General features: G+C 39.9%; 1 protein-coding gene across 1 annotated transcript in view; it reads right to left on the bottom strand.

Annotated features, from left to right (window-relative positions):
• The window catches only part of NUP205 (nucleoporin 205), a 117,781-nt gene that overhangs the window by 66,820 nt on the left and 37,878 nt on the right, over positions 1-13,083 (bottom strand). The window contains 5 exon segments of the mRNA XM_040345676.1: positions 182-281; positions 1,401-1,610; positions 8,627-8,677; positions 11,462-11,644; positions 12,013-12,218. Coding sequence (XP_040201610.1) covers positions 182-281; positions 1,401-1,610; positions 8,627-8,677; positions 11,462-11,644; positions 12,013-12,218 — 750 coding nt within the window.

The raw sequence follows: 13,083 nt of genomic DNA, 5'->3' as shown, positions 1-13,083 counted from the left end.
ACACCCAAGGCTTGCGGCTTATAAACCAGGATTTAGACTGGAGAAAGGTTTAGCTTACTTTTACCCAACAAATTATCATCCTGAATAATTCAGAAAAAAAAAAAAAAAAAAGCATATAACAGCACAATAACTGAACATGTTTACCATTAAATAAAAAAAATAAAAAAAAGAAGACACAAACCTTGCATCTCCACAAATTGATCTACAAAATCCTCAGGCTGTGGCTCATAATCTCTGAGGAGCTTGTAAAAAACATCAAGGACAGCCTCTGCCACCTCCCACTGCAAAATTAAATAAGAATAAAAATAAAAATAAAATAAAAAAAAACACCACATCATAAAACTAGACCTAGCACTTGTACATCTGAGCTTCTAAAGCTATGAATGTGTATGTAAAGCTAAAATTAACTTTTGAATATAACGAGGAAGTGTTGAAACCCTTGCTGGGTCTCCAATTGTGATCTGTGTCCCTTGTACAGAAAATGACGGGGAAAAAAAAAAATAGATTTTAACAGAATGAACAGAGGGGAAATTTTCCAATGGGAACATTCGTTCTGGGCAAAACTAATGCACGCGGTCGGTTTTTTGTGATGAAATAAAACAACATTTTTAAAAACGTCATTTAAAATGAGCGTATGTGGGCAAAACGTAGTTTTGTGTCTTCTGAAAAACGACAAAAAAAAAATTCGAACATGCTTCAATTTTTTAGGTCGTTTTTCAAAACGTTTTTTGTGTCATTTAAAATGATAGTGTGTGGGTAAAACAACGTTTTTAAACCCGCGCATGCTCAGAAGCAAGTTATGACGTGAGCTTGAATGGAACAGAGTGCCGCCGTACGTGCTGAACGTTACCGCACTTTGCTAGAGCATTTTGAAAAAACCATGGTGTGTAGGCAACGTTGTTTTTTAAAATGAAGTTTGAAAAACGTCTTTTTCCATGAGAAAAAAACGATGTTTTTTTACAAGACAAAAAATGTCCGTGTGTACGCGGCATAAGAGGCGATTTCCCTTCGCTATGGAAATGTTTACCTCCGGTTGTGATTCTGGGACAGGAAGTAAGGGGGAAATGACCACCGTAATTACAGTGAGTTTTTTAGTAGTAGTGAATGGAGGCAATTGCAAAGTGTCAATGCCTGCCAAACGCTACAGGAAGTATTCTTTTGCTCTTGTTTAGCAGGGAGGATTCTTCTTAATGTATGTTATCCGACAGGGTCACTTTGAAGACTGCAGTACAGAAAAAATTATACTTTTAATGCAAAACATATTCACATATACACAATGGTTTTATTATACAACCTGGAAACACAAACTCCTAGGTTTAAAGGGAAATATAGGACCTTCCCTGAGTGGTATTTTCTGAGGCAACACTCAGGATGGCCTGTACAATCCATTCACAGTGTACCTTTTCTGCAGGCCTTCTGTAAGCTCTATTGTTGAAGCGGAGGAACACAGAGTCTCTGAGAAAATCCAGGTATGGCTCAAATCCAGGAGGTCGCAATCCTGCTCCGAGGTTGGATGGAAAAGAACTCTCCACCAAGGTGCCAATGAGGTGGCAGAAGGCTCGGGTGAGTGGGTACTCCTCAGCACGAGACTCAATTTCATTCAACTCCACCTTGCCAAAGAAATCACAATTAAACAAAAAAATTGCAATGCTTGCATGAAGTTCATGATAAACACTCACCTGCCAACTTCATTACCCAGATTTAAAATCTCAATATACTAGAAAAATAAAACCTAGGAGCTAACAATTTGCACTGAGCTTGGTGGCCAGTTAAAGTGTTTGAAAAGGCAGAATGTTTTTTACCTTCCTGCATTCTATGCATGAAGCCCGATCTAATGTGCAAGAGAGCCGAGGCCCTCCCAGGTCTGTCGCTCCTGATTGGCTCAGATACAGTGGAAGCCATTGGCTATGTACCATATGCAGCTTGTTATGGGGGCATGCGGCGGGGAGTAACCAAAAGCATTGATCCCAGAGGAGGAGGAGGATCTGGGCTGCTCTCTGCAAAACCATTGCACACAGCGGGCAAGTACAACATGTTTTTGTATTTTAGGATAAAAAAAAAAAAACACAAGGCATACATTCACTTTCATTTATTTGAAAAAAAAAAAATTAACTGATCTATTACGGTATATCTGTTTACTATAACATCTTTGGTTTACATGAAAAAAAAAAAAAAAAAAAAAAGAAGAGAACATTTTTTTTTTAGACAAGGAACTCTGATATTGCAAATTCATATTTTGCATCAAAGCCCAAGTGAACTTTTAGAAATCAACTAAATACATTATGGATGCATCAAAATTAAAAAAGGTATGCAAAGTATTACATGAAAAATATACTAAAAACGATGGCTCTATGAAGAGAAGTCTTATTAGTAAAACTGGACAAGTTAAGCCTAGGTTCAATATGGTGCAAGTTGAATCCGTTTTGCAGTGTGATTTGAATGCAGTTTTCATACACCATTTTTCTCTCTCTATTACAGCCAGTCAAGTCTATGGAGCCAAAAATCGTATCAGTGTGAGCCAGGGCTAAGTCACTTGGAAAAGAATTGCGGATGTTAGCTGCTCCTATATAGCAGGGGTCGGCGGCCCACACCCAGCCCGCCACCACTGAATGTTCGGCCCGTCAGTGCCTGTGATTACTTCACGGGCACCCGGCCCGGACATTTTTGCCGATGTCCTCTTCACTGGACAGCAGCGAGTGGCCGTCATCACAGGGCTGGATGGGGGCAGGAAGTTGGGAACTGCTGGAGTTTACCTTTTCATTAAACAGCAGGTGATTGGTTGCTAGGATCAACTGTGAAAAGTTAACTTCAGCAGTTCTCGCCCTCATCCAGCCCTGTGATATCAATCTCTGCTGCTCTGCTTGCTGTACAAAGGTGTAAGGTAGGAGAGTTCTACCTAAACCGCATGCGTTTGTGGGGTGGGGGACAGAGGACACTACAGTGGGGGGGTGCAGGGGGACAGAGGATGCTATAGTGGGGGGGGGGGGGGGTGCAGGGGACAGAACTGCTATAGGGGGACAGGCACCCCTTCTCGCTTGGGGACAGGGACCCCCATCGGGACAAGGACCGCATCACCCATTGGGACGGGGTACCCATCTCCCCTAAGGGAGGATACCCCATTTTCCCTAGAGGGAGGAACCCCGTCTCCAGACAATGCTGGCTAGCAGGGCTGGTGTCAGCCACCCATGGGTGCCAGGATGGGGGAGGAGGCAGTAAAAGCTGAATCCCCAGTACATACTCCCTCAGGATGAACTGGCTTTGTATTAGTTAAGCACCTCAAAATGAGGCAAACCTGTACTGTCAATTCACATACATTGAATCTGGCCCTTAAGTGGAAAAAGGTTGCTGACCCCTGTCCTATATAATGATTTTGAGTAACATATTGCACACATGTAAAGAAAACAGAAGAGGGCACCAACAGCCAAGTGTAGAGAAGTTATTAAAACAAAAATAAAAAATGGTTAAAATGCACTCACTGCGTAAAAAGAACAAACTGCAAATCATCAGGGAAGAGCTGTCTGTAGAATCATAGGTAGTGTCAATGCCGTCATCCAGTGCGAAATGCAAGCAGGGCAAGATGTGGCTGGGAGGCTTCTAAAACATTGTGGCAAGCCATGCAGCACTCGGTACCACATGTCACACAGAGGCGGCATGGCTACACATTTCAGGGCTAAAACCGCCCATTTGTCAAGCCAAAATCACTTTCCAGCCGCATTCCTGACGAACTGTGCACTACCCTATGGTTCCATAATATGCAGTTAATACATTTAACCCTTTTATTCTTCTTGTCATTAATCCTCTACACCTAGATGTTGGTGCCTTGTTCTGGTCTCTTTAAATGTATGCAAAGTTTTACAGTTTTTTTTATTCTGTGGTCTCTCTGCAGAGGTCCAACACAAATCTGCTCCCAATGGATGGAGGCAGTGGAGATAAAAAAAAAAAGAAAAAAGAAAATGCTGGGTATGAGTTTTTTTATATTGCTTTTTAATAAAATTTTAAAATGTTTTATAATCCAAGAGCATCTCTCTTATTTTTGGCGAGTTGCTTTTGAAAGAGAAGGAGAGCCTGCACATTGGAGGGGGAGAGAGGAGTAAAGCGTGGAACCAAATAAAACCGTTTTGACCAACTGGAGATAAGCAGTCAAAATCATCTGAAGAATCCAAATCTCTTCAGGCTTGTTTACATGAATTGCCAGGGGGCGGTAAAAGCAGGAAATTGAGCCACAGGTTTAACCGCCCCAAAACACCCATCTGAACATAGAAACACAGCTGCTCAGGGCTGTACACATGCCGCAGTAAAAATAAAGTAGTGCAGGGCTTGACAAATCCCGGTTGCCAGGGCGACTAGAAATAGCGTTCTGGCGACTTGGCTTCGAAGGTGGGCAAAAAAAAACAAAAATTTTGAACACCGTTTACATATGCGGGCGCTGCTCACGTATGTGTTCGCTTCTGCGCGCAAGCTCGTCGGGACGGGGTGCGTTTTCTGGCTCCTAACTTTTTTAGCTGGCTCCTAGATTCCAAGCAAATTTGTCAAACCCTGAAGTAGTGTATTGCATTTGATGGGCTGTACCACAACTGAATGCGACCCACACAAATAAATGGGGTTGCACCACAGCCACATGCAATGTACATAGTTGTCATGTGCTTGGTCGGCATTTTGATAGTTAAAACAGGTAGTGAGGAGGCAACACATCCCGTCCTTAACGCATATCAATTGCCTTCTAAAAACCAATCTGTATTGGCAGTAATAGCCCACGTGATGAATTGACACAATTGTTGGAGGGCACGGAGAAGTAACTGAAAACTGTTTAAAGCACATCTTACACTGGGCACTTCTTTTCAGACATTTTTTTCGGAAGATGAATTGTTTTAGGGTCACAGTTCTCATCATAAAAACTCAGTCTGGATGTGCGTTTTTCCTGCTCTATTTTTATTAAACTGAAATAAGGACATGTGTATTCCAGTGCATTTGATGCTTTTTACAGCGTTCCAGTACAGTCCAGTGCAGGTAAAATGCAGCATGTTCTACTTTTTTTTTCTGGAACTACAAGCACTGGTGTGAGCTATGCCATTAAAGACCTCATAACCTACTTTCCATGTAAACACACTGGACTCCATGTGGTGTGAACAGGCCCTTAAAGTGGACTTTTTTACGACATGCACAGTCTTATTTGTACGTAAAATTACAGAACAGCAGATTCCAATGTATTTGGAAGGTGTAACTTCATGTCTGTATACCATGTATCCTAGGTTCCCCTCTTTGTTTTTGTGTACCAATACCTTCTCTATGTATAACACAATGATCTGTGTTTTTTCCCCCCTATGTTCTTACATCAATAAAAATGATTGAAAGAAAAATTCCATTGTGTCATTTGTGAGATTTTTTGCTTGAAGGTTTATTTTTTTTTTTTTATTTTTTTTTTTTTTCCACTTCAGACTCCACCAAAGATAAAAAGGATCTTTTAGGCGAGGAGGGGGCCAGACTCTTGGCCCATACTTCACATGCCGATATCATCTCCTCTATGGTATCGCATCATAAGTGGGTGGTAATCTTTTATTTGATATATATATATATATATATATATATATTATCCTTTTTTTTTTTTTTTTTTTTTTTTTTCCCTTTCTTTCTTTTCTTTCCGTTTAAATATTTCAAAAAGGAAAAAATTACTTTCCCTCCCTTTCCATTTCCACTTTAATTTTCAGAGAAACTACATCACTCTGGAGATCTGTATGGGAAAAAACTACCCATCCTAACCCTCCCCCCCTCCCCCCTCCCTCATCTTTCCCTGCCAGTATCTATTTATTAATTTGATAGTTTCGGAGCCAATATTATACCCAAGCTTCCCTTTCTTAATTACATCACTGTCCCTTGCGCCCTGGTTCTTGCTTGTATGTGTGCGAGAGGCCTCCCGGAATCTCTTGGGCCCGGATGGTCTCTCCCACATCAATCCTATCAGTACGTGCTTATCCAAGTCGTGTCCAAAAGGGGAGAAAGAAAAAAAAAAAAAAAAAAAAAAACCCCAAAGAAAAGAATCAAAAAACATAAAACATAAAACATACCTGTCTCCCCCTAGTTCACTGGATATCCATAGCATCAGCGAAACCTATTGTGTATTTAAATTTTTTCCATTTTTCCCATTTTTCTACAAATTCTTCCCAGTTCGCCTCATCTTTAAATCTTAGATGTTCTAAATTATAAATTTCCTCCACTCTGTTACACCACCCGTGCAGGGAAGGGCTCTCTTTTTTCTTCCAATTACGCGCTATCTGGTGTTTTGCTGCGTTCAAGAGTTGTGGAACCAAAGTTTTCAAGTATTGTTTTGTGGGAATTCGTGATCCATGTAATACGCATACCCAAGGGTCATCTGGGAGGTCATTATTTGTAATTTCCTGGATCTTTTTCCTTATTTCCCTCCAATATGTTTTTATTTTGGTGCATTTCCACCAAACATGCGCCATTGAGCCCACTTCACCACACCCTCTCCAACATTGTTGTGAGGTAGATTTTGAAATTTTATGTAATTTATCTGGTGTAAGGTACCATTGAACCAAGCATTTATAGTTTAGCTCCCTGGTATCATTATTTATTGAGGTTTCATGGACCCTAGTTATTATTTGATTGATCTCAAAATCATTTACCCGGGATCCCAACTCTTCCTCCCACTTCGCGATATATGGTAGAACATTCTGTGATTTTGTTTCATTTAATATCTGATATATTTTAGAGATGATGCCCTTCTCCGTTTTTCCTTCACATAAATTTTCGAAAGGGAGTAAATTTGTTTCTGCTCTAACTGGTTGGGGAAGACTATCAAAAAAATGTTTTAATTGTATATAGCGCCATTCATTAATAAGAATCATATCCTGTTTATTTTTTAATTCCTGAATTGTTAAAAGCCTGTTAGACCTCATAACGTCTTTTAATTTTATATTTTCTTGCAATATCCATTTTCCAAACCTATTTTTTTCTCCTGGTAAGAAATACTGTGTATCCGTTAAAGGGAGTAGGGGTGAGTTATATTCCCATTTATTTTTTTTGTGAATTTGATCCCATATAGTTAAAGCATATCTCGTAATATAGTGCGTTTCTAAATTAATTCCTCTATACTGTGCCGGTACCCAGATTAGTTTTCCCAGTGGTAGTTTACTCGTCGTGATTTCTAAATGTACCCACCTTTTTTCTGTATTATTTCTTGCCCAATCCATGAGGCGTGTTATTACAATTGCTTGGTGATATTTTTTAATATCCGGTGCCCCTAACCCTCCCTGTGATTTATCTTTAATCAGTATATTCATTTTAACCCGTGGTTTTTTCCCCCTCCAAATAAATCTTACAAGGAGTGATTGTAATTTTTTAAAATAGGTTTGGGGAATTGGTATCGGAAGCATCTGTAATTTGTAAAGTATCTTTGGCAAGATTGTCATTTTATATATGTTTATTCTTCCAGTCCAGGACAATTGCCCCGGAGCAATTCTATTTAACTCGGTTTTAACCTCGTTTAATAACGTCATAAAATTAATTTTATATAAGCTCTCTCTAGAGATTGCTAGCTTAATTCCCAGGTATGTTAATTCCTCTTTCCAGGCGAACTTAAAATCTTTTTGTAAGGCACTTCTATCTTTTTTTTGAATGTTAATACTCAAAATTTCTGATTTCGCGGGGTTAATTTTGAAATTGGATAATTTACCATACTCATTTATTATTTCCATCAGGTTAGGTAGCGTGGTCCTGGGGTTCATAACGTAAAATAATATGTCATCTGCATAAGCAGCAATCTTATGTTCCTCGCCCCCGGATATTAACCCCGCGATATCCGAATTTTGTCTTATTGTTCTTAGGAGGGGTTCTAATGCTAACGTGAATAACATGGGTGATAAAGGGCATCCCTGTCGGGTGCCATTTTTCATTTCAAACAGCTCTGATAAACACCCATTGACTTTGACTCTCGCTGTCGGTCTGTTATATAAAGCTCTTACCCATCCTCTCAATCTCGGGCCAAAGCCCATTGATTCTAAAGTATTTTGCATGAAGCCCCAGTCTACCCTATCAAAGGCCTTTTCGGCATCTATGGCTAGGAGTAGACCTGGGGCTCCACTTTTCCTAATCTCCTCTATCGCTAATAGGGTTCTAATCCCATTGTCCCTTCCTTGCCTACCTAAAATGAATCCCACCTGGTCCGTGTGTATCATTTCCTGCATCACATTTTCCATCCTTATTGCAAGAATCTTGGAGAAGATTTTTAAATCAATGTTTAAAAGGGAGATCGGTCTATAACTGGAGCATAAAGAATCATCCTTGCCCTCTTTGGGGATTACTGATATAATCGCTTCCAACGACTCTTTCATCATCTCCCATTTTTCGCCAATGCCATTAAAATAAGAGCATAATTTGGGAATTAATATATCTGAAAATTTTTTATAGTATGAGCTGGTCAAACCGTCCGGGCCAGGGCTTTTCCCATTTGGTAACATGCTTGAAGGTTTAGATATTTTATCACTTAGTGCTTTAGTTTGAGAGCAATAGGAGTGCTGGACTGTAAACACTGACTGATTGAAAGTTCACAAGCTTATTATAAAACAAAACAATGGCTACACAGACACACATGAAATACAGCCATAATTACCTCTATTCCAGCACCCTGTCTCTGTCCAAGGGGTCTGACGGTTTGCAAAATCTGAAAAAATTATGAAGAAGAAAAAAAAAAAAAAAGATAAATAGATGTTAGGCATCATTAAAAAAAAAAAAAATGTAATAATAATAATGAATACCATCACACTTCACATGAATCAACAGAATACAACATTACCAACTAAGGTATTTTGTGCAAGAAAATCCCACCCTTTTTGCCTTAAAGTGATTGTAAACCCTCACATATACCCAGTGAAGTGACTAAGGTGATCCTCAGAGATTAAACAAATTCTCCTACATAAGTTGTACCAGTTTACCTACGGTATTCTCTACATCCATTTAAAGTGCAGAATTTATAACGGAGAGCTGGAGTTACACTCTATAGAGGACTACTATTCTGTTTTTTGCAGGACTTTTTATTTTTTGTTGACAGCTATCCAATTTAGCGCGTAGAGTAATAGAAAACCAACAGACCCAACAGTCATGACATGCATGCTGCTGATTCTGTGTAATTGAATCGTTAATTGAAAGAAGCGTGTTCAAAATAATAGCAGTGTGGAGTTCATCCAGTGAGGTCAAATCAGTCTGTGACAAAACAGATGTCAAACAGGTGGCCCTTATTTAGGGACGAAGACAGCAAATGTTGCATATGCTGAGTATAGTACACTTCTCTTTAAAAATCGTAGTAAAATGGGTCATTCTAGACATTGTTCAGAAGAAGACTGTACTTGGATTAAAAAGTTGATTGGCGAGGGAAAAACATATAAAGAAGTGCAGAAATTGATAGGATGTTCAGCTAAAATGATCTCAAATGCTTTAAAATTGGCATCTAAAAACAGGAAGACGTGGAAGAAAATGGAAAACGACTATTCGAAGAATAGCCAAAATGATTCAAAAAGATTCAGTCAATGATCAGCTCCAGGGTAATCAAAGAAGGTCTGAAGTTACCTGTGAGTACTGTAATAATTAGAAGACGCCTACGTTGAAAAAAAAAAAAAAAAAAAAAAACATGTACTGAAGAGGTTACAATTTGCCAAAGAACACACTGGCCTAAAGAGAAATGACGCATGATTTTGTGGACTGATGAAAGCAAGATTGTTATTTTGGGGGTCTAGTGGGCTGCAGACAGTTTGTCACACGACCCCCAAACACTGAATTCAAGCCACAGTGCACTGTGAAGACCGAGAAGCATGGTGGCGCAAGCATCATGATATGGGATGTTTCTCATACTATTGTGTTGGGCCGATTTATCGCATACCAGGAATCATGGATCAGTTTGAATACATGAAAATACTTGAAGAGGTCATGTTGCTATATGCCGAAATGACGACAACGACCCCAAACACACCAGTAGGCAAGTAGTACAATGGAACCTCGGATTGCGAGTAACACGGTTAACAAATATTTCGCAATATTTTAATATTATTAAAAAAAAATCCTGACTGGGTTTGCGAGTGCTTTCTCGCAAAATGAGCAGCATTCAAGCCTCTGCTGTGTGCAGTACCGCATTTGGCTAGGAGTGTGGGGGCACCTGAGCCGTTCGGAAAACACTCGGAAATACTCCGTTCCTACTCTGTTCCTGTGGGTTTCCAAAAACAGCGTCTCTCCGCCCCCCCCCCCCTCTGGCCACATGCAGTATTGCATGTCATAGAAGTCAATGTGATACTAATTATTTTAGTTTCCATTGAATTCTATGGGAAAACTCACTTTGATATGCGAGTGCTTTGGATTACAAGCATTATCCTGGAACAGATTATGCTTGTAATACAAAAGTTCCACTGTATCTTGATTCCAGACCAATAAGATTAACGTTATGAAGTGGCCAGCCCAATCCCCGGACCCTAATCCAAAAGAAAACTTGTAGAGCGACACAACAACAAATGCCGTTTCTGTGGTAAAACCAAGAAATGCAGAAGAATTGTGGAATGTAGTACAATCATTCTGGGCTGAAATACCCGTTCACAGGCACCAGAAGTTGGTCGACTCCATGCAACACAGATCTGAAGCAGTTCTCAGTAACAGTGCTTATACAACTAAATATTAGTTCACAGATTCACAGGAAAGCTAAATCTCCAATCATTTATCAGTTCATATAGTAAATGATTGAGTTTGTAAAGAAATAAACAGACACTGATGTTTTTTGGAGTAGCCCAATATTCCCTTTTCTTCACTTTCTGTAAAGTAACAACAGATATGAAACATTGTTCTTCATGTTTTGATTTGGAATAGACTGTGCAGTGTTCCCATGGCATTTGTGTGTGTATGGATATAAAAGCCATTATAAGGATTTTGAGCTTTACTCAACTTTTTTTTAAAACACACTGCTATTATTTTTGAACACAACTGTAAATGCATGTTGTGGTTACTAGAATTAATATCTCTGCGTTTTCAGCTTTGGTTGTACATTTAAAGTGGTTGTAAACCTTTAAAAAAAAAAAATATCTCCTTAACCTACACGGTTAAGTAGATATTTCCAAGAAAGACAGCAGCGATGTCTACGGCGCACTGAGCGTGCCGGTACCAACGGCATCATGCCATTAGTGGCGGCTCCCACACGCATTCGCGGGAGTGACATCATCGCTGCACCGGCCAGTCACAGCGCGGGAGCAGCAATACCTGGAAGTCTCTCCGGGTATCATGGCAGTGACAGAGGAGGTGTCATTATGCCTTTGTCTTGCAGGGTTTTTTTTTTTTTTTTAAGAGAGGGTTTACTTCCTCTTTAATAAAAATTTTCTTCACAAGCACAGTTTCTGTCTCTGTGATACATTTATTCAAATAACATACAAAATGACAAAGGCAAGCCACTCCCAGGAAGTTTTAGAAGACTTACCTGAGTGTATTCCAGGGACTGCCAGAGAGCAGCGGCGATTTCTGGAGACTTCCCAAATGCAGCCAGTGTATTCAGCAGCTCAGCTTTCAGAACAGGAGGGATACTGCACTGCAGCAATCCCAGGATCACGACTACCGGTGTCCACTGGGCATGCTCACAAAGAGCCAGGCGGGCACTCTCACTCTGATTAGAATTACAAACAGTCAAAACATGGCACAGCTAAATGTACATACCAATACAACCTGAAACAGACTTTGCAATAGGCACAAGCAACTCTGGCCAAAAAAGCACTAAACTTCTGCCACACAATAACCCTCAATGCATTTCTAAAGGATATTGTCTGACGCCCCACAAATCACAATGTAAGCTGAAAAATGCACAAAAGCATGAAAAGCAGGGACTTTATGCTAAACAACATAGGGTGGCAGAAGGAAATCTATATAAAATCCAGTTTACTTTAAATACACATGTACATAAAAAGGTTAGCAATAACTGACAAATTTAGCGGACAACGCTCATTTAAAAAAAAAACAAAAAAAAACAAGTTTTACCCATTCAATGACGGTGGTGGTGAGCTGCAGGCATGCGATAAGTCCATCCATTTCACGCTGGGTGATTCCCCTAAGCGGTGGGTGGCGCAGGTGAAGACTGTCTGGGTTGGGTAGGTCCTTCCGTAAATGCTCATGGTACAGTCCGAGTGAATGAAAAAAGTGATCCCAGGATACAGGACTGCCACCTGCTCCCTGCAAGTTCTCTGCTGAGGTTGAATCAAAACTTTGTAAAACAATTGCTTGTAGCTTTTTTTTTTTTTTTAAACAAAGAAACATTTAATACAGGGTGCAATCATGACCTCTAAAGGGAGCATCAATTTTTCTTTTTGGAAAGCTCTGGGTCTATCCGACCAAAAATTATATCAGAGAGGCCGCCGCTTCCACACACAGATCAAGGATCCTTCTCTGTAGCATGCTGGCCAGGGACAGGCTTTTCTACTCGGGTTGTGACTGCTTTCTAAAGAAAATTAACTGGCTGTGGCTGATAAAAAAAACAAAGCAGTACAGCCCTGTACACACGATCGGATATCTGATGGAATCTAATCCGATCGATTTTTTTCATCGGATATCCAATGAAGCGGACTTTCATCAGTCTTGCCTACAACACACCATTGGTCAAAAATCCGATTGTGTCCAACGCGGTGACGTAAAACACTACGACGCGCTGAGAAAAATGAAGTTCAATGCTTCCGAGCATGCGTCGACTTGATTCTGAGCATGCGTGGATTTTTGACGGATGGACTTCCCCACAGACGATCGTTTTTTTATCCATAAGAAAAATTTAAAAACACTGATCGTGTGTACAGGGCTTAAAGACTATCTTATGTTGCACCTGGAAAGTATTTAGCTGAAACTCAAAGTTAAATTTGACTGTTCCATCCAAGTTTTTTATTTGTTTCTGTGGACAAAGGCCATTACCTTCTATTCTTTAAGCATAACAGTCGCAGAAAACCAGACACACTCTCAACCACTTTAAGACTGGGCCTATTTTTCAAACTTTGCGTTTACAAGTTAAAACATTTTGTTTTGCTAGAAAATTACTTGGAACCTAAAAAAAAATTCTAACACGCT

The sequence above is a fragment of the Rana temporaria genome, chromosome 3 (genome assembly GCF_905171775.1).
Source record: "Rana temporaria chromosome 3, aRanTem1.1, whole genome shotgun sequence".
Taxonomy (NCBI): Eukaryota; Metazoa; Chordata; class Amphibia; order Anura; family Ranidae; genus Rana; species Rana temporaria.
Note: the sequence above shows the minus strand (reverse complement) of the source record. Positions and strands in the feature narration are given on the sequence as shown.